Source organism: Myxine glutinosa, chromosome 7, assembly GCF_964187855.1.
Source record: "Myxine glutinosa chromosome 7, kmMyxGlut1.1, whole genome shotgun sequence".
Lineage (NCBI taxonomy): Eukaryota > Metazoa > Chordata > Myxini > Myxiniformes > Myxinidae > Myxine > Myxine glutinosa.
In genome coordinates this window covers 106,858,944-106,881,815 of record NC_136267.1, presented here as the reverse complement: position 1 = coordinate 106,881,815, position 22,872 = coordinate 106,858,944, and the positions used below count along the sequence as shown (strand labels likewise).

Sequence of the window (22,872 nt, the reverse complement as noted above, 5' to 3'; positions counted from 1 at the left end):
ACCTCCAAGATCCCAACACCATTAAGACCCCTCAAGATGCCCTAACACTTTTAAGAACCCTAAGATATAACCCTAAGACCACTGTAACCGTTAAGATCCTTTTGACACTTTAGACACTTTTAGACCCTTTCACCTTTTATACCCTATAGACCCCTATAACTTTAGACACAGACCCTTAATATAAATGCACCCCTTAAGTTGCTTGACTCCCTTTAGACCCATTAGACCTTAATACCATTTCGACCCTTTACACCTTTTAGACATGTTGGACCGCTTGTACCCTTGACTATTTCGAGCTTTAGACCACTTAGACCCTTTTAGACCCTTTTTAATACTTGAGAGATTAGATCATTTCAACCCCTTAGACCCCAACTACTATTGGAACTTTAGACCTTTAGACGTTTAGACCATCTGGAACCTTTTTGGCAGATACTACGCAAACATCTATAGTCTTCTTGCACAAAGTCGATACACCCAGAGGGCGGGTATCCTGCTCGTGCTTATGAAATAAGCCAATGTTTGATTTGCTGCTGTGACATGAACATTATTAATGTTACTTTACATTTAGACTCTTAGTCTTACAATTTGGTTCACTCAATCAGCCTGTCCCCTGCACAACAGCAGATGGGGTTTTACAATCACTTCCGTGTGTGTGTTTGTGTGTAGATGTGTCTGTGTGTCGATCTAGGCCATAACCTTTTTACTATTTGACCTTTCGTCATCAAATTTTCAACAAACCTTTATTATGAGAATATAGAGAACACTAATTAATAAATTTTACATTTTTTTTTTTTTAGCTGATGTTTTCATCAAGTTTAGTTTGATTACAAAGCAGATGCGGATGGGCTTTGCATTTTGAGATGCTTTCTAGTTTTATATCTGATTATACTCTGTTAGTCATATAATATTGAGCAATCTGTACTATAAAAGGAGTCGTGTGTTCGTGTGTGCATGCATGTGAATTCCACCCATTGGTTGGACAGTTCGCCTGATTCCACCCACAATTTCCATACTACGGCAGCCAATTTAGGAACCCTTTAGAACTCCTTAGAATTACCCTTTAGAACCGTTTATAATTGCCCTTTGTAATCCTTTAGAACTTGAGAATATACCCTTTAGAAGCCTTGAGAATTACCCTTTGTAACCCTTTCTAACTTTAGAATTTACCCTTTAGAACCCCTTGTAATTATCCTGTACAACCTTGTAGAATTACCCTTTAGAACTTTAGAAATTACCCTTTAGAACCCCCTAACATTTACCCTTTAGAATCCTTTCTCTCAAGCAGTGCTTTAACCGCGCAGCGCGGAGGTTACAAAGTTTCTGACTATTTTCTCTTAACATTGTGAGTTGAACTGGCGACCGTGACGGTTTCTGTGAAGTCGGTAATAGCATGATAGGGAAGCAGCAAGCGTTAAATAATCAGCTGTTTAGACGTGGAAATGCCCAATTGTTTTTATGAGCAGGACTTTTTGAGCAGGACAGCTTTTGCAATGACGTATGCTAAGCGAGGCCTTTTTAATTGTGTGCTGTGTGTGTTTACAGTGACTCGATTCTACTCACTGGGCACTTTTAACCTGTGAATCAAATCGTCTATTAACATAATTTTCAGCATTTAGAGGAAAGAGTGGCAATTTCAAAATCGCTAACAACAATTGTTCTGTTCCTGAATATCAGAATCACTGAAATGTAGTCAATACGAGAACTGGGAAGTGTTGGGTTTGTACTATTTCATGTTAGTACAAGCGAGCAGCGGCAGTGCATGTACACACACACACACACACACACACACACACACACACACACACACACACACACACACACACACACACACACACACACACACAGATGGACGCTTCAGCATTTACCAATAGATGCAAAAACTAGTATAATTACCTACTTCACCAAAGGTGGACGAAGTTTATGTTTTCACGTTTTTTTATTTGTCTGTTTGTCCGTTTGTTTGTGAGCTGGATATCTCGAAAAGGTATATAGACATAGTCAGACAAAATTTGGTGGACAGGTTAGGTGTGTGACAAAGACAAATTAATTAAATTTTGGTGAAAATCCGAATCCGGATCTGAGAATTTTTTTTAATTTTCTTGGTGATTCTTCACCATTGAGAGATGAGGCCAAAAACAATATATATCACGATATTTCAAATTGTTTTGTACGTGTTCGGACTAAATTTGGTGAACAGGTTGAGTGTGTGACAAGGACAAATTGATTTGATTTTGGTGAAGATCTGGATCTGGTTCTGGATATGAGAATTTTTAAAGTGATTCTTCACCATTGAGAGATGGGGTCAAAAATGATATATAGCATGATATTTCAAAAAGTTGTGGACGAGTTATGACATAACTTGGTGGATGAGTTGCTGAGGTGATTTTGGCATTCAGTGGGATACAAGACATAATCTATTCAGCCTTGCAGAAGTATGCGCTCTATCAAGTGCTGTTCTAGTTTCTCTTGCGACCCCAGAACCAAACAAACGATACCAAACCAAATTTACAACTCCTCACAGCTCCCGTAACTTCCCCTCCCAACACGATTAAAAGTAAATATCATCATATTAATCTTACCTTGTACATTCACAAGCCCCAGATATGTCCTTACCATCAGTGTCAAGAAGCACCTAATCTAGATACACAATCCATTCACTGGTATCGATCCGTCTGGGCTTTGTGTAGCACACACCCGTCCACTCGAGCTTCCAATGGCCCACCTAGTCTAGAGTTTGCAGTACAAGCAGCTGCCCATTCGGCGAGCTGAGAAAGTTATCCAAGTCTTTTGTTGTGCAGAGGCACAGCCCTTTCTCTTCGGTACCTTTCGAGGTATTTTGGCTTTTTTTAGAAGCGATGTGAGCCATTTAATGTTGCAATCCTTATTTCGCACACACGATATACATTCGGCTACCCCGATGACCCCAGTTTCCTGGGGTTTCTGCGCATGTACACCAAACATTCTGGATGGATTATGTCCTTTTGAAAGTCCCGTATTAAGTGACGAGTGTGAATAAACCTGGAATGTCAATCATATCCAGGCATTGTGCTCGCATCTCAACATGTTACTCTTTTGCAACCTCTATCTTAACTTCTACTTTGTGCTTTTAATACTTTCATGTCACAAATTTTTATTCACAACTCCAAATAATTGTATTGTCGGAAGCAAAGCAGGTCATCCTTTGGGTTGTCCTGCAAGGGTTTCAGGGAAAGAACCATGCACATCCGTCAAGAGAGCTTTTCACACAACTCAGGTTGACTGTAATAGTGGGTTATGGGAGTACGCTGATGATCTCAAACCCAGGTTTTACAACCCAGTTTAGTGGTGCATAAAAACGACACATTTCTGTACCCAAAACGACTTGCATCATTTGATATTATGTATGATCTTGTCTTTTGCCAATGCAGGCTATCTGGCAAACAACATCATGAACTGTATGCCAAACATGTTTTCATGTTTTAGATGTATACACTTTATTTAACTCTCTTCTTATTTCCTTTCTTTCATTTCTTACTCAATTTTTTTATTCCTTATTTTATTGCTTACATCTCTTCCTTTTTATTTTTCATCACCACTTTGAAATGTATCGGTCATCTATGAACAATATCTATTTGGCAGTGAAATATAATTTCTCTTGCTTGTACACTGTGCAGTACCCAGACTGGCAGGATAGCTCATTGGTGGTGGAGTGCAATGCCTGGGATAGAGCCTCGGTTGGCCCAGAGTCTACCTCTCCCCACCGGTAACAGAATATCATTTTTAGCTATTCCATGGGGAGGATTTCCCACTAAGACAAAGCCCCACTCAAGTTGAAATGATAATTTAATGGGACATACTCATGAGGGATATATTTTAATATTGTCGTTTTTTGAAAATATAGTATTTGTGTTGTCAGCTTGAAACGATATGAAGAGATTTCAAAAGCTTTTTCGAACATGGTACCTAACAATAGTCCTGCAAACACCGTAACTTTCTGACCTGCAAAATGGTGTCCGTTTATTTCAATTACAGTAACTTGCTCCATTTGTCCTTCAAACCCCTTTTATTGCCAGTAAAATATGTTTTTAGATTGCTCCTTCAGCCACCCCTCGATTGGTCCCTTGTCAATGGTGCATGGGGAACTTCAAATATCAATAAGAGATACAAGTTACTCGGTGCCAGGTACAGGCTGAATGGGGGATGATGTAGCTTCTCAAAGCCACAGTCAGTCAAAAACAGCTCTGTGTAACGCAAGACTTGTGCATGCACAGGTGTGTTGTGCTGAACAATGGAGGTCAATATCCCTTGACATGTGTCCTTGAAGGTCTTCTCTTTTTGGGGGGGGGGGGGGGGGGAGGGGATACAAGCACATACAACACAAAAAAACAAACGGACACAAAACAATAAAGGGAGGGGGAGACAAGATGGAAAGAGAGAGAGAGAGAGAGGGAAGCACACAAGCACAACAGTAGAGAACAGGGAAATCAGGAGATCTGTGGAAGGGAGAGGGTTGGGGGGTGGGGAGGGTGGGGACTTTGTGGGTTGGGGCGGGGAGACTTGCAACTTTACCTTGAGCTGGCATATTATTCAAGTATGATGGTAGTTTTGTCAACACAATTTTTGATCAAAAGTAGCTTTACCTTCCCAAAAATCGAGGTAACGATCTTGCCACACAAGAGTTGGATGAGAAATATGTTTAGTGGTTATAATCTCTCGGCTTCCATTTTGTGGATTCCAATTTTAGGGGTAGTAATCTCTAGGCTTCCATTATGTGGATTCCAATTTTAGTGGTAGTAATCTCTAGGCTTCCATTTTGTGGATTCCAATTTTAGTGGTAGTAATCTCTAGGCTTCCATTTTGTGGATTCCAATTTTAGGGGTAGTAATCTCTAGGCTTCCATTTTGTGGATTCCAATTTTAGGGGTAGTAATCTCTAGGCTTCCATTTTGTGGATTCCAATTTTAGGGGTAGTAATCTATAGGCTTCCATTTTGTGGATTCCAATTTTAGGGGTAGTAATCTATAGGCTTCCATTTTGTGGATTCCAATTTTAGGGGTAGTAATCTCTAGGCTTCCATTTTGAGGATTCCAATTTTAGGGGTAGTAATCTCTAGGCTTCCATTTTGTGGATTCCAAATTTAGTGGTAGTAATCTCTAGGCTTCCATTTTGTGGATTCCAATTTTAGGGGTAGTAATCTCGAGTGCTTCCATTTTGTGGATTCCAATTTTAGGGGTAGTAATCTCTAGGCTTCCATTTTGTGGATTCCAATTTTAGGGGTAGTAATCTATAGGCTTCCATTTTGTGGATTCCAATTTTAGGGGTAGTAATCTATAGGCTTCCATTTTGAGAATTCCAATTTTAGGGGTAGTAATCTCGAGTGCTTCCATTTTGTGGATTCCAATTTTCGTGGTAGTAATCTCTAAGGTTCAATTTTGTGGATTCCAATTTTTGGGGTAGTAATCTCGAGTGCTTCCATTTTGTGGATTCCAATTTTAGGGGTAGTAATCTCTAAGGTTCAATTTTGTGGATTCCAATTTTTGGGGTAGTAATCTCGAGTGCTTCCATTTTGTGGATTCCAATTTTAGGGGTAGTAATCTCTAGGCTTCCATTTTGTGGATTCCAATTTTAGTGGTAGTAATCTCCAGTGCTTCCATTTTGTGGATTCCAATTTTAGGGGTAGTAATCTCTAGGCTTCCATTTTGTGGATTCCAATTTTAGTGGTAGTGATCTCTCGTGCTTCCATTTTGTGGATTCCAATTTTAGTGGAAGTAATCTCTAAGGTTAAATTTTGTGGATTCCAATTTTAGGGGTAGTAATCTCTCGTGCTTCCATTTTGTGCATTCCAATTTTAGTGGTAGTAATCTCTAGGCTTCCATTTTGTGGATTCCAATTTTAGGGGTAGTAATCTCTCGTGCTTCCATTTTGTGCATTCCAATTTTAGTGGTAGTAATCTCTAGGCTTCCATTTTGTGCATTCCAATTTTCGGGGTAGTAATCTCTCGTGCTTCCATTTTGTGCATTCCAATTTTAGGGGTAGTAATCTCTAGGCTTCCATTTTGAGGATTCCAATTTTAGTGGTAGTAATCTCTAGGCTTCCATTTTGTGGATTCCAATTTTAGGGGTAGTAATCTCTGGGCTTCCATTTTGTGGATTCTAATTTTAGTGGTAGTAATCTCTAGTGCTTCCATTTTGTGGATTCCAATTTTAGTGGTAGTAATCTCTAGGCTTCCATTTTGTGGATTCCAATTTTAGGGGTAGTAATCTCTCGTGCTTCCATTTTGTGCATTCCAATTTTAGGGGTAGTAATCTCTCGGCTTCCATTTTGAGGATTCCAATTTTAGGGGTAGTAATCTCGAGTGCTTCCATTTTGTGGATTCCAATTTTCGTGGTAGTAATCTCTAAGGTTCAATTTTGTGGATTCCAATTTTCGGGGTAGTAATCTCTAGTGCTTCCATTTTGTGGATTCCAATTTTCGTGGTAGTAATCTCTAAGGTTCAATTTTGTGGATTCCAATTTTAGGGGTAGTAATCTCTCGTGCTTCCATTTTGTGGATTCCAAATTTAGTGGTAGTAATCTCTAGGCTTCCATTTTGTGGATTCCAATTTTAGGGGTAGTAATCTCGAGTGCTTCCATTTTGTGGATTCCAATTTTAGGGGTAGTAATCTATAGGCTTCCATTTTGAGAATTCCAATTTTAGGGGTAGTAATCTCGAGTGCTTCCATTTTGTGGATTCCAATTTTCGTGGTAGTAATCTCTAAGGTTCAATTTTGTGGATTCCAATTTTTGGGGTAGTAATCTCGAGTGCTTCCATTTTGTGGATTCCAATTTTAGGGGTAGTAATCTCTAGGCTTCCATTTTGTGGATTCCAATTTTAGTGGTAGTAATCTCCAGTGCTTCCATTTTGTGGATTCCAATTTTAGGGGTAGTAATCTCTAGGCTTCCATTTTGTGGATTCCAATTTTAGTGGTAGTGATCTCTCGTGCTTCCATTTTGTGGATTCCAATTTTAGTGGAAGTAATCTCTAAGGTTAAATTTTGTGGATTCCAATTTTAGGGGTAGTAATCTCTCGTGCTTCCATTTTGTGCATTCCAATTTTAGTGGTAGTAATCTCTAGGCTTCCATTTTGTGGATTCCAATTTTAGGGGTAGTAATCTCTCGTGCTTCCATTTTGTGCATTCCAATTTTAGTGGTAGTAATCTCTAGGCTTCCATTTTGTGCATTCCAATTTTAGGGGTAGTAATCTCTCGTGCTTCCATTTTGTGCATTCCAATTTTAGGGGTAGTAATCTCTAGGCTTCCATTTTGAGGATTCCAATTTTAGGGGTAGTAATCTCGAGTGCTTCCATTTTGTGGATTCCAATTTTCGTGGTAGTAATCTCTAAGGTTCAATTTTGTGGATTCCAATTTTCGGGGTAGTAATCTCTAGTGCTTCCATTTTGTGGATTCCAATTTTCGTGGTAGTAATCTCTAAGGTTCAATTTTGTGGATTCCAATTTTAGTGGTAGTAATCTCCAGTGCTTCCATTTTGTGGATTCCAATTTTAGGGGTAGTAATCTCTAGGCTTCCATTTTGTGGATTCCAATTTTAGTGGTAGTAATCTCCAGTGCTTCCATTTTGTGGATTCCAATTTTAGGGGTAGCAATCTCTAGGCTTCCATTTTACGGATTCCAATTTTAGGAGTAGTAATCTATAGGCTTCCATTTTGTGGATTCCAATTTTAGTGGTAGTAATCTCTCGGCTTCCATTTTGTGGATTCCAATTTTAGGGGTAGTAATCTGGAGGCTTCCATTTTGTGGATTCCAATTTTAGGAGTAGTAATCTCTTGGCTTCCATTTTGTGGATTCCAATTTTAGGGATAGTAATCTCTCGTGCTTCCATTTTGTGGAAATACAATTTTAGGGATAGTAATCTCTTGTGCTTCCATTTTGTGGATTCCAATTTTAGGGGTACGGTAGTAATCTATAGGCTTCCATTTTGTGGATTCCAATTTTAGGGGTAGTAATCTATAGGCTTCCATTTTGTGATTCCAATTTTAGGGGTAGTAATCTATAGGCTTCCATTTTGTGATTCCAATTTTAGGGGTAGTAATCTATAGGCTTCCATTTTGTGATTCCAATTTTAGGGGTAGTAATCTGTAGGCTTCCATTTTGTGATTCCAATTTTAGTGGTAGTAATCTCTAGGCTTCCATTTTGTGATTCCAATTTTAGGGGTAGTAATCTATAGGCTTCCATTTTGTGATTCCAATTTTAGGGGTAGTAATCTATAGGCTTCCATTTTGTGATTCCAATTTTAGGGGTAGTAATCTATAGGCTTCCATTTTGTGATTCCAATTTTAGGGGTAGTAATCTGTAGGCTTCCATTTTGTGATTCCAATTTTAGGGGTAGTAATCTGTAGGCTTCCATTTTGTGATTCCAATTTTAGGGGTAGTAATCTGTAGGCTTCCATTTTGTGATTCCAATTTTAGGGGTAGTAATCTCTCGGCTTCCATTTTGAGGATTCCAATTTTAGGGGTAGTAATCTCTAAGGTTCAATTTTGTGGATTCCAATTTTAGGGGTAGTAATCTCGAGTGCTTCCATTTTGTGATTCCAATTTTAGTGGTAGTAATCTGTAGGCTTCCATTTTGTGATTCCAATTTTAGTGGTAGTAATCTCTAGGCTTCCATTTTGTGATTCCAATTTTAGTGGTAGTAATCTATAGGCTTCCATTTTGTGATTCCAATTTTAGTGGTAGTAATCTCGAGTGCTTCCATTTTGTGGATTCCAATTTTCGTGGTAGTAATCTCTAAGGTTCAATTTTGTGGATTCCAATTTTAGGGGTAGTAATCTCGAGTGCTTCCATTTTGTGGATTCCAATTTTAGGGGTAGTAATCTGGAGGCTTCCATTTTGTGGATTCCAATTTTAGGAGTAGTAATCTCTTGGCTTCCATTTTGTGGATTCCAATTTTAGGGGTAGTAATCTCTCGTGCTTCCATTTTGTGGAAATACAATTTTAGGGATAGTAATCTCTTGTGCTTCCATTTTGTGGATTCCAATTTTAGGGGTACGGTAGTAATCTATAGGCTTCCATTTTGTGATTCCAATTTTAGGGGTAGTAATCTCTAGGCTTCCATTTTGTGATTCCAATTTTAGGGGTAGTAATCTATAGGCTTCCATTTTGTGATTCCAATTTTAGTGGTAGTAATCTGTAGGCTTCCATTTTGTGATTCCAATTTTAGTGGTAGTAATCTCTAGGCTTCCATTTTGTGATTCCAATTTTAGTGGTAGTAATCTATAGGCTTCCATTTTGTGATTCCAATTTTAGTGGTAGTAATCTCTAGGCTTCCATTTTGTGATTCCAATTTTAGTGGTAGTAATCTCTAGGCTTCCATTTTGTGATTCCAATTTTAGGGGTAGTAATCTATAGGCCTCCATTTTGTGATTCCAATTTTAGGGGTAGTAATCTATAGGCCTCCATTTTGTGATTCCAATTTTAGTGGTAGTAATCTCTAGGCTTCCATTTTGTGATTCCAATTTTAGTGGTAGTAATCTCTAGGCTTCCATTTTGTGATTCCAATTTTAGGGGTAGTAATCTATAGGCCTCCATTTTGTGATTCCAATTTTAGTGGTAGTAATCTCTAGGCTTCCATTTTGTGATTCCAATTTTAGTGGTAGTAATCTCTAGGCTTCCATTTTGTGATTCCAATTTTAGGGGTAGTAATCTATAGGCCTCCATTTTGTGATTCCAATTTTAGTGGTAGTAATCTCTAGGCTTCCATTTTGTGATTCCAATTTTAGGGGTAGTAATCTATAGGCCTCCATTTTGTGATTCCAATTTTAGGGGTAGTAATCTATAGGCCTCCATTTTGTGATTCCAATTTTAGGGGTAGTAATCTCTAGGCTTCCATTTTGTGATTCCAATTTTAGGGGTAGTAATCTCTAGGCTTCCATTTTGTGATTCCAATTTTAGGGGTAGTAATCTATAGGCCTCCATTTTGTGATTCCAATTTTAGTGGTAGTAATCTCTAGGCTTCCATTTTGTGATTCCAATTTTAGGGGTAGTAATCTATAGGCCTCCATTTTGTGATTCCAATTTTAGGGGTAGTAATCTATCGGCCTCCATTTTGTGATTCCAATTTTAGGGGTAGTAATCTCTAGGCTTCCATTTTGTGATTCCAATTTTAGGGGTAGTAATCTATAGGCCTCCATTTTGTGATTCCAATTTTAGGGGTAGTAATCTATAGGCTTCCATTTTGTGATTCCAATTTTAGGGGTAGTAATCTGTAGGGTTCCATTTTGTGATTCCAATTTTAGGGGTAGCAATCTGTAGGCTTCCATTTTGTGGATTCCAATTTTAGGGGTAGTAATCTATAGGCTTCCATTTTGTGATTCCAATTTTAGGGGTAGTAATCTATAGGCTTCCATTTTGTGATTCCAATTTTAGGGGTAGTAATCTGTAGGCTTCCATTTTGTGGATTCCAATTTTAGGGGTAGTAATCTCGAGTGCTAGCATTTTGTGGATTCCAATTTTAGGGGTAGTAATCTGTTGGCTTCCATTTTGTGATTCCAATTTTAGTGGTAGTAATCTCTAGGCTTCCATTTTGTGATTCCAATTTTAGGGGTAGTAATCTCTAGGCTTCCATTTTGTGGATTCCAATTTTAGGGGTAGTAATCTGTAGGCTTCCATTTTGTGATTCCAATTTTAGGGGTAGTAATCTGTAGGCTTCCATTTTGTGATTCCAATTTTAGGGGTAGTAATCTGTAGGCTTCCATTTTGTGATTCCAATTTTAGGGGTAGTAATCTCTGGGCTTCCTTTTTATGGAAATACAATTTTAGGGGTCGTAATCTCAAGGCTTCCATTTTGTGGATTCCAATTTTAGGGGTAGTAATCTCTGGGCTTCCATTTTGTGGATTCCAATTTTAGGGGTAGTAATCTCTGGGCTTCCATTTTGTGGATTCCAATTTTAGTGGTAGTAATCTATAGGCTTCCATTTTGTGATTCCAATTTTAGGGGTAGCAATCTGTAGGCTTCCATTTTGTGGATTCCAATTTTAGTGGTAGTAATCTCTAGGCTTCCATTTTGTGATTCCAATTTTAGTGGTAGTAATCTCTAGGCTTCCATTTTGTGATTCCAATTTTAGTGGTAGTAATCTCTAGGCTTCCATTTTGTGATTCCAATTTTAGGGGTAGCAATCTGTAGGCTTCCATTTTGTGGATTCCAATTTTAGGGGTAGTAATCTATAGGCTTCCATTTTGTGATTCCAATTTTAGGGGTAGTAATCTATAGGCTTCCATTTTGTGATTCCAATTTTAGGGGTAGTAATCTGTAGGCTTCCATTTTGTGGATTCCAATTTTAGGGGTAGTAATCTCGAGTGCTAGCATTTTGTGGATTCCAATTTTAGGGGTAGTAATCTGTTGGCTTCCATTTTGTGATTCCAATTTTAGTGGTAGTAATCTCTAGGCTTCCATTTTGTGATTCCAATTTTAGGGGTAGTAATCTCTAGGCTTCCATTTTGTGATTCCAATTTTAGGGGTAGTAATCTCTAGGCTTCCATTTTGTGATTCCAATTTTAGGGGTAGTAATCTATAGGCCTCCATTTTGTGATTCCAATTTTAGGGGTAGTAATCTATAGGCTTCCATTTTGTGATTCCAATTTTAGGGGTAGTAATCTGTAGGCTTCCATTTTGTGATTCCAATTTTAGGGGTAGTAATCTATAGGCTTCCATTTTGTGGATTCCAATTTTAGGGGTAGTAATCTATAGGCTTCCATTTTGTGATTCCAATTTTAGGGGTAGTAATCTATAGGCTTCCATTTTGTGGATTCCAATTTTAGGGGTAGTAATCTATAGGCTTCCATTTTGTGGATTCCAATTTTAGGGGTAGTAATCTATAGGCTTCCATTTTGTGATTCCAATTTTAGGGGTAGTAATCTCTGGGCTTCCTTTTTATGGAAATACAATTTTAGGGGTCGTAATCTCAAGGCTTCCATTTTGTGGATTCCAATTTTAGGGGTAGTAATCTCTGGGCTTCCATTTTGTGGATTCCAATTTTAGGGGTAGTAATCTCTGGGCTTCCATTTTGTGGATTCCAATTTTAGGGGTAGTAATCTCTGGGCTTCCATTTTGTGGATTCCAATTTTAGGGGTAGTAATCTCTGGGCTTCCATTTTGTGGATTCCAATTTTAGTAGTAGTAATTTCCAGGCTTCCATTTTGTGGATTCCAATTTTAGGGGTAGTAATCTCTGGGCTTCCATTTTGTGGATTCCAATTTTAGCGGTAATAATCTCTGGGCTTACATTTTGTGGATTCCAATTTTAGTAGTAGTAATTTCCAGGCTTCCATTTTGTGGATTCCAATTTTAGGGGTAGTAATCTCTAGTGCTTCCATTTTGTGGATTCCAATTTTAGTAGTAGTAATTTCCAGGCTTCCATTTTGTGGATTCCAATTTTAGGGGTAGTAATCTCTAGTGCTTCCATTTTGTGGATTCCAATTTTAGGCGTAGTAATCTCTGGGCTTCCATTTTGTGGATTCCAATTTTAGTTGTAGTAATCTCTAGTGCTTCCATTTTGTGGATTCCAATTTTAGGGGTAGTAATCTCTGGGCTTCCATTTTGTGGATTCCAATTTTAGGGGTAGTAATCTCTGGGCTTCCATTTTGTGGATTCCAATTTTAGGGGTAGTAATCTCTAGTGCTTCCATTTTGTGGATTCCAATTTTAGTGGTAGTAATCTCTAGGCTTCCATTTTGTGGATTCCAATTTTAGGGGTAGTAATCTCTAGTGCTTCCATTTTGTGGATTCCAATTTTAGTGGTAGTAATCTCTAGGCTTCCATTTTGTGGATTCCAATTTTAGTGGTAGTAATCTCTAGTGCTTCCATTTTGTGGATTCCAATTTTAGGGGTAGTAATCTCTAGTGCTTCCATTTTGTGGATTCCAATTTTAGGGGTAGTAATCTCTGGGCTTCCATTTTGTGGATTCTAATTTTAGTGGTAGTAATCTCTAGTGCTTCCATTTTGTGGATTCCAATTTTAGGGGTAGTAATCTCTGGTGCTTCCATTTTGTGGATTCCAATTTTAGGGGTAGTAATCTCTCGTGCTTCCATTTTGTGGATTCCAATTTTAGGGGTAGTAATCTCTGGGCTTCCATTTTGTGGATTCCAATTTTAGGGGTAGTAATCTCTGGGCTTCCATTTTGTGGATTCCAATTTTAGGGGTAGTAATCTCTAGTGCTTCCATTTTGTGGATTCCAATTTTAGTGGTAGTAATCTCTAGGCTTCCATTTTGTGGATTCCAATTTTAGGGGTAGTAATCTCTAGTGCTTCCATTTTGTGGATTCCAATTTTAGTGGTAGTAATCTCTAGGCTTCCATTTTGTGGATTCCAATTTTAGTGGTAGCAATCTCTAGTGCTTCCATTTTGTGGATTCCAATTTTAGGGGTAGTAATCTCTAGTGCTTCCATTTTGTGGATTCCAATTTTAGGGGTAGTAATCTCTGGGCTTCCATTTTGTGGATTCTAATTTTAGTGGTAGTAATCTCTAGTGCTTCCATTTTGTGGATTCCAATTTTAGGGGTAGTAATCTCTGGTGCTTCCATTTTGTGGATTCCAATTTTAGGGGTAGTAATCTCTCGTGCTTCCATTTTGTGGATTCCAATTTTAGGGGTAGTAATCTCTTGGCTTCCATTTTGTGTATTCTAATTTTAGTTGTAGTAATCTCTAGTGCTTTTACACGTTTTACCTTATTTGGGCATAATACACGCGCACGGGCCTGTTGGACTTTTGGTTGTGTGGACGTGACGCACGCGCGGTTGCCGGAGCCACGCCCTCCGAAGAGGGCTTTTGGCTTTATATAAGCGTGCCGACTTCCGTTCGCTTTTAGTGTGCTGGATCTTGCTGTTTGAATAAACCAACTTCGAACCCTACGAATTGCCTCGTTCTCTCGCCTTCCGCGACTCCTAAAGTAGAATAATTCTGGCTGGTACATTGAAATGACAAACTATGTCGGATGAATGAAACTTTTGCATATGTCAAGCATATATGTAAGTTCATAAGGAAAACTTGAACGATGTTCAGAGCAAAAGAGGGATACTGTATGTCGCATTCGCTGTTTTACTCCAATGAAGGGTTAATGGCCGAAACGTCAGCTTCCACAGGATGGTTGGTGTACAGTACCTCAATGAATGTCCTGTTAACTCTGTCCATTGTTCTACCAGCACACTAACACAGAAGGACACTCACCTCCAAAAATATGACTAGCTTTCCATTCTACTTAATGGGAATTTAATTTGGCTGGTCTGTTGCAACTTCGGGTAAAAATATAATCCGAATATAGTCTTTCTCCTTCACAGGCAGGACATTGCGTCACTGGTATATGCTGTCTTTTTGAAGGGGACATTAAGCCAGCTGTTTCATCTGCTTGTACTCTGTTGTGGATGTTAAAGATTTTACAGTACTCTGTGAAAATAATATCCTGACAGTTCCCTTGTTCGTCCATGAGTCTCGATCTTGGAGAAAAATAATGTAGTTGGATTTTAATAACTTGCTCTCCGATTCATATCTGGTCATTCATCGTATCATATGTGATTGATGATGATTACGCAGTATTTAAAACAACAAAACTTACAGAAAAAGTAAACCGAGATGTGCATTTCTTGTCTTTACAGGCCCAATCTTCAACATTCTGCCATGACTGTACCTGTGAGTATTATCGTTTCTTGGATTCAACACCAAGATAAAGTAATACAACTCACTAAACTATATGAGACACCTTTTGAGGTTTCATATTGTTATGAATTTGGGTGGTGATATATGTAGAGCAGAGTAGATCTGAGTAGGTACCATGCTTCATGTGTCACGGTAAGGAACACTACCTGTAATAAGTCCATGTGTAGGCGTTTGTCGGGTTAAGATGTATGATTGTGAATCTACCAGGAGATTCGTGTGTTAGGTAGTGTAGGGGTTAATGAGTAGAGCACTTGTATGTCGCACCTGGTAATCAAACCTTTGTCCCTTATGGCACTGCAGACCACATAGACACTTGGTTAGGATCTCTTAGTACAACATTAATGACGCCCTTCCCCCCTGACGTGACTTTGGAAGAAATCGGGCGAGAACACCGCCACACGGCCGCCACCATTTGCACCTCCGCGAGGCTTACATACCTCGCATAGCATGTGCTATAACACAAGGAGCAGGAGCGGGAGTGAGAGTGACAGTGGGCGTGACCTGAGCGAGTCGGTGGAGGCTCTGATTGGCAGGGGAGTGCGCCAAAGCTGACGTCATCGGCCAGAGATATTAGCGGGGGCCGGACGCCAATTCGGGCAGTCAAGAGTCGAGGGCCGAGAGTTGGAGAGTTGAGTGACGAGCGCTGAACGCCATTGAGAGAAACGAGTTGTGAGTTGGATCCCGAGTGCACGAGAGCGAGTCGTGGAGCAGCAGTTGGTTGGCAGTTCATGGCCTGAGTACACGAGTTGGGTTTTGAGAAGCGAGTTGGAAGGACGAGACGTGCATTCATACCTGCGTTCTCTTCGTTCCTGTCTTTTCGTGCTTCGCGTGGGGATCGACCTCGTGTGGAGCCGCTGGCCTGCGTTGGGTGCTTTGGAGCTTGGTGCACGGACCTCGTGGGTGGCGAGAGGATCGGAGCTTGGAGCGAGGCCTGGTGGGTACATCGGGGCCGAACGGAGCTGTGGTGGACGGCAAACAATACAGGATGACGGACAGATAAGCTCACACCACATTTCACGATTTAACATAACGTGTTCTTTTTATTAATTCACATCCCCTGTTTGTATTTGATATCTGTGTGTGTGGGATCCCAATTTTGTACCTTATTTCATTACCGGCACGTGCTTTTACTGTCTTTGCTTTTCCCAATAAACCCTTGCATTATTTTCGTACATATATCTGAACGCAGTTTACCGGGTGGTTGATTTTAATAGATGAGGCTGCGGGGCTCTCGCCGTTCCCCTCCATTCCACGCGCTTGGGTGTTTTAGGTTTTGGAATCCGCCATTGAGTTTCCGCCTCAGAGTTAAAGCCTTCGTGATCGGCAATCCGCAACTCTAGTGTTAATCGGAGTTGTGTGACAATACTTACAGCCAAATGCTTCACTCAAGTTTCATTTTACTTTTTTTCTGTTTTAACTAATATCTTGGAAATCCTAACTCCTATTTTTGTTTATAATTAATTGTTTAAATAAAGGTAAGTTAATGTGATTTTTATTAATTTATTTTTTGTATACAAGTCTAGGTGCGTGAAGGAGCTAGAACAAAGAATGGATCAGGATGTAATAGCACAGAAGGAACTGTATAAAGGATTGGGGTGGGGATGCACACCAACAGCAGGATTTAGGGACAAAACAGAGGGAGACTGACAAATAATGGATGTGGGGAATAATGAGGGGTAGGGAAGGATGCAAGGGGTAGACAAGATGGATAGAGAAGCAAATTCTCAGGATGGAAACATGGGAAATTTGGAAATAAGTGGGCTTGGGAGAGAGGGTTAATAGGTGTAGAAAAGATCATGGTTTTGGATGGGAGATAATCTGAGATGGTGGTGAACAGTTGTCTTGCAGATCGGGAGGGAAGAATGAGATTTAAGAGAATGTGGAAGTTGGCTCCACAGGCAGGGAAAAAAGAGGAACTACAAGTGGAGGTGAGCAGTGATTCTGGGTTTTTGGAATTTCACCAGAAAGGGATTTATGCTGGACCACATGGTCCACCTGATAAATAAGATACCCTTAAGAAACCTGTAGGTAGGGGTGTGACAATGCAAGGTAAGACCAGAGGGTGACCTTAAAGGAGGCTGAAGAAGACAGAGACCATCGACCTGTCTAAGATGTGGAAGTGATAGGCCCACAGACTCTGCTTCATCGTGGGAAATTGCAATGATCTTAAAGGCCTTGGTTTCCATGGCATCAAGCTGAGCAAACTGGCCTCGAATGCCATAGGCAGAGAGTTTGGAGATCAAGGCAGGTTGCCAGACTGTATCGAAAACTCGAGATATGTCTAGACAGATGGCATTGATCTCATATCTGACGTTGAGGATCTCCATCCATTGTTTGGAGAGTAGAAGCAGCATGTCCAAGATAGAGTGGCCAGATCTAAATCCGAATTGATGCTCAAAGATGAGTTCATTAGAGAAAAGGAAGGATTTGATGTCAACTGCGATGATGGAATCCATGACCTTGCTGAGGATTGGAAGCAAGCTGATATATTGTGTCATTTCCATTCATATTCAAATGAATATTTTGTTTGTAATCCAGAGATTGTGGCTATTTCATTTTTGAGATTTTTCTGTTTGAACTTTAATTTTAATAGGGCTACATTCTAAAATATCTTATTTTCCCGGTGAAGAATTACTTTCATGCAATTGAGCTTGAGAAATCAACATCTGGTTTATTGCATAAACAATGAAATTAAAGCAATCACGTTGACACGAAATGTATCACTTGCATTAGCAAACCGTAATCCCAAATACGTATGGGAACATCGCTTTGCTGAATATAATTGTCTTTGGGGTATTGCTGGCTGATTATTTTATTGTCGTTTTGCAGCCGGAGAGAAATTTGTCAAATACCCCAGCAAGTGTATTCCATTTTGGGACAATGTAGTCCTGCCAATACATATCCACTCAGTGCTTTACTCTTCAGATTCTGCCAATGCTGTTAGTATTGATCTCTCTTTAATCACACTGTTGGAGCGATAACTTGAGGAAAAAGAAAAAACCGAGCCGTTGTCGCAGTCCAAATAAATTGATAAACAACTTAATAACTGCAGCAAAAGGAACAATTTTTCTCATGTCTGAAAGGCTCCCAAAAGTGTACAAAATTATGTTTTTTGATGATGGATGTGCCACACTCTTGCGCAGTATGGTGGAACAGATAATGTTGTTAAAGCTTTTCCGTCATTTTTTAGATTGCTTTCTGTAACCCGCTTCTATGCACCTCACATGTTGTCTTTGTTTCTTCACAAGCCTCGCTATCTTACACACATTTCGAATGCCTCGATGCACAAGTTCTTTAATCATGAAATTGTGCAAATAATGCATACTTACTTGAGCACGTATATAACTCAATCCAAATGAATATAACTCTGCATTTTCAATATTCACTCGCCATTTTGATCCTTTTGTTATTGTTGTTGTCGGTTTGGACTATCCTTTATCATAATACACCCAAAATAATAGGCTTTGCCCAAAATAATAGGCTTTGCCCAAAATAAAAGGCTTTGCCCAAAATAAAATTCTTTGCCCAAAATAAAAGGCTTTGCCCAAAATAAAAGCCTTTGCCCAAAATAAAAGGCTTTGCCCAAAATAAAAGCCTTTGCCCAAAATAAAATTCTTTGCCCAAAATGATAGGCTTTGCCCAAAATAAAATTCTTTGCCCAAAATGATAGGCTTTGCCCAAAATAAAAGGCTTTGCCCAAAATAAAAGGCTTTGCCCAAAATAATAGGCTTTGCCCAAAATAAAAGGCTTCGCCCAAAATAAAAGGTTTTGCCCAAAATAAAAGGCTTTGCCCAAAATAAAAGGCTTTGCATAATGTTTACTTCTTGTTTTTAACATTTTTCAAAAACGCTTTCATTAATGACGCAGGTAAGAAAATAATTGTTTTTATTCACCGGATGTTATCTGTAAGGCAATCACAAATTACGATTTCAAATGTTTGTTCTTGCACCGACTTGTACATTGAAGGTTGGAGAGATTAATACAATTACTGTATTACATGTGCTTTGTCTGCAATTGACTTCAATTTTGATAAGCTTCGTGTTGAGGTGGTCCGCGAAGAAACGGCATTAAAGTATGTTGTTCACTTGGGTCCACTTACTTGCTAAAACCCTTGGATAAAGGAAATGTTAAAAAAAACCAAAAAAAAAAACCAAAAACATCCTGCTTGCTTGGAACTACCTATGTTTGACAAATTACTTACCTCGGGCTGCCCGTTGATATCAATTCAAAGCAACTCTGGAGCAGTATTTTGCCTTTTAGTTCATAGCAGCTGGGCCGCACTGGTATGGATCTTTTTATCCCCACATTGCAATGAATTATTAATTAGATATTAGTGGGGAGAAGTGGTAATTGATTTATTGATGAAAGAGCGTTAGCCCTTCCATTTCAGCCTGCACTCGCGACTGATGTAAATGAGACGGGCTACCTGAGAAAATTAGGGTCCTGGGGTCACTTCCAATACATTACCTCTGCTTTGGTGTTCCTCACACAACTTTGTTATCGCTGTCAGAGTCCAGAGCACGTAATTTCGTTGATTGTGCACAGACTCTGAGCATTAAGATCTTCTCGCTTGTCCATTTATGCGAGTGGTATGTCCACAATAAATTGTAGTTCACATCTTTACATTCACTCCGAGCTTCTTGACATAGCTGCAACTGTGGTGATTCTGACTCATTCGATTCATTATGAGTAATTGCAGCTGGAATCTAAGCTTGTATCACATCAATATGGTATACACTAGCTTCAGCATAGTTGCACTAATTTGGAGAATTTGAATCTTTTTATTTTATTTTACTGAAACGATATTTCATTCAATTCCATTTAATGATTTGAATTTTATATTCATCTAATACTAAAAGGAGAAGGGTGTGTGTGTGTGTGTGTGTGTGTGTGTGTGTGTGTGTGTGTGTGTGTGTGTGTGTGTGTGTGTGTGTGTGTGTGTGTGTGTGTGTGTGTGTCACATTGGTTGCTACAGTGCATTCAGAAAGTATTCAGACCCCTTCACTTTTTTCACATTTTGTTATGTTGCAGCCTTATGCTGAAATCGTTTAAATTCATTTTTTCCCTCATCAATCTACACTCAATACCCCATAATGACAAAGAGAAAACAGGATTTTAGAAAGTTTTGAAATTTATTAAAAAGAAAAAACTGAAATATCACATTGACATAAGTATTCATACCCTTTGCTATGACACTTGAAATTTAGCTCAGGTGCCTCCCATTTCTCTTGATCATCTTTGAGATGTTTCTACACCTTGATTTGAGTCCACCTGTGGTAAATTCATTTGATTGGACATGATTTGGAAAGGCACACACCTGTCTATATAAGGTCTCACAGCTGACAATGCACATCAGAGCAAAAACCAACCATGCGGTCGAAGGAACTGCCTGCAGAGCATAGAGACAGGATTGTGTCGAGGCACAGATTTGGGGAAGCCCACAAAAAAAGTTCTGCTGCATTGAAGGTTCCCAAGAGCACAGTGGCCTCCATAATTCTTAAATGGAAGAAGTTTGGAACAACCAGGACTCTTCCTAGAGCTGGCCACCCGGCCAAACTGAAAGCCCGCTTGGAGTTTGCAAAAAAGCACCCATAAGGACTCTCAGACTGTGAGAAACAAGATTCTGTGGGCTTTCATGTGTCTTTCACTGAGGAGCGGCTTCCGTCTGGCCACTCTGCCATAAAGCCCAGATCGGTGGAGTGTTGCAGTGATGGTTGTCCTTCTGGAAGTTTCTCCCATCTCCAAACAGGATCTCTGGAGCTCAGCCAGAGTGACCATCGGGTTCTTGGTCACCTCTTTTACCAAGGCCCTTCTCCCCCGATTGCTCATTTAGCCGGACTTTCCCTTGACTTAATATTTGGTATCACGGCCTTTGGACAAAATAACTGCAGTCAAGCGCTTCCTATAGCCATTAATGAGCTTCCTACACCTCTCTACTGGCAGTTTTGCCCACTCTTCTTGTGAAAACTGCTCCAGTTCTCCCAGATTTGAAAGGTGCCTTCTCCCAACTGCTGTTTTTAGATCTCCCCATGGGTGTTCAATGGGATTTAGATCTGGACTCATTTCTGGCCATTTCAGAACAGTCCAGTGTTTTTTCTTGAACATTCCTGGGTGCTTTTTGAAGTATGTTTGGGGTCATGTGTCCTGCCACAAGACCCATGACCTTCGACGGAGACACAGATTTCTGACACTAGTTTGAACATTGCGCTCCAAAATGCCTTGGTTATGTCCTGATTTAATGATGCCATGCACACATTCAAGGAACCCAGCGCCAGAGGCAGCACAGCAACACCAAAACATAATTGAACCTTCTCCATGTTTGACTGCAGGGGAGGTGTCCTTTTCTTTGAAGGCTTCATTTTGTTTTCTGTAGAAATAGAGATGATGTGCTTTACCAAAAAGCTCTAATTTGGTCTCATCTGTCCACAGGACATTCTCCCAGAATGATTTTGGCTTGTTCAGGTGTGTTTTGGCAAACTCAAGTCGGGATTTCTCAGCAGTTGGGTCCTCCGGGGTTTCCCACCATAGAACCCCCTTTCATTTTTTTGGGGGATACAAGATCGAGGTTTGTGTAAGAGCCACCATTAATCACAAAAAAAATAACGGATACACAAAACATACAATAAAGAGAACGGGAGACAAGATGGAGAGAGAGATTGAAGCACACAAGTACAACAGCAGAGAACAGGGAAATCGGGAGATCTGTGGGAGGGAGAGGGCTTGGTGGGAGGAGGCATGGGAAGGCAGGGGGGGGGGGGGGAGTGGGTTCTGAAGTGTCTGAAGGTCAGCGTACCTTGTGTCTGAAGGTCAGCTTGAATCCGTTTGGAAGTTGACCGAGGTGCTTTCTCCACCATTCGAACTATCCTTCGCTGCAATCTTCGACCAAGTTTTCTCCTTCGGCCATGTCCAGGGAGGTTGGCTACAGTGTCATGGGCCTTAAATTTTCTGATAACATTGCGTACGGTGGACACAGGAACATCAAGGCCTCTGGAGATGTACTTTTGTAACCTTGAGATTGTTCATGCTTGGCTACAATCTTGTGTCTGACTTCCTCAGACAATTCTCTGGTTTTCTTTATTTTCCCCATGCTCATTGCGATACACAGTGACACAAAACAGCAGAATGACTCCTTTTCTCCATTCAAACTGGTTGAATGAGTGATTTTTATATTGCCAGCACCTGCAACTTACCATAGGTGAGTTCAATTATTCCAAAGTAAAGGAGAATAACCTCCTTGAAATTTGCGTATTTCTGACAACTTATAAAAGGTTTAAGCTAAGATTTAGTATTTTTTTTCAGCTTTTTTTGTTTTGTTCCACTGCAAACCAAAGAAATTAGTCCACGTGAAATAAACTGTTGGCCACTAACACCAAAAACAACAGAAAGATGTACAGAAGATTAAGAAATTCCTCACATAATACAACTTCAGCGTACCCAATCAATCAACTTTCGCAGCTCAATCAATTTTCACGGACCGGGTGTTTACGGACACGGATAACGGGTGTTTTTCACGGACACTGATATCCGGCCGCCCCATTTATGTTATTGCATTATAATGAATGTGAATGCCCTATTTATATTTAAATACACTTTGAAAACTTTGAATATCCTCAGATAAGTAGGCTTAATACTCACTTGTTTTGCAAATGTTTTCACCGGAATGAAATTGAGAATGAGGTCGTAATTGCCGTAATTGCCGATATTCGGTTCTTCACCTAATGTCCTAATGACCTACAATCTCACGTAATGTAGGGCCTATATTACGTGACAGCACATTGGCTCAGTGTGAACTTTGACCCCCCCCCACCCCCCACCCCTAATCGCTATGTAAATGTTATCATTGTCATGTCAATCATGCATTGTGATCGCATGCATACGCCGTATAGTTAATTTATTCGAATTTTATTAGAAAATTGAATTTATATTTGTTTGAAATATAATTATACAAATACAATTTGTTTTGAAATATATATATTTATATTTAAATATATATTTATTATATTTTTTAAGTTGATATTTCATTGAATTTATTACAATTTATTATTATAATTTATTATGAGTCCCATACCCCCAGATTTTGGTCCCCATACCCCCATGGGGTATGGATACCCCAGGTTAAGAACCCCAGCCTTAGAATAAAGTGTGAAAGACACGGTAGGAGCACACAAAATTATATGTAGTAATACTTCTCTAAACA

General features: G+C 39.6%; 1 protein-coding gene across 1 annotated transcript in view; it reads left to right on the top strand.

Moving 5' to 3' along the window:
- INVS (inversin) overlaps nt 1-22,872 on the top strand; it is a 481,353-nt gene that overhangs the window by 3,117 nt on the left and 455,364 nt on the right. Inside the window, exon 2 of the mRNA XM_078782093.1 lies at nt 14,615-14,648. Coding sequence (XP_078638219.1) covers nt 14,637-14,648 — 12 coding nt within the window. The 5' untranslated portion in view covers nt 14,615-14,636. The remainder of the gene's footprint in view (nt 1-14,614; nt 14,649-22,872) is intronic.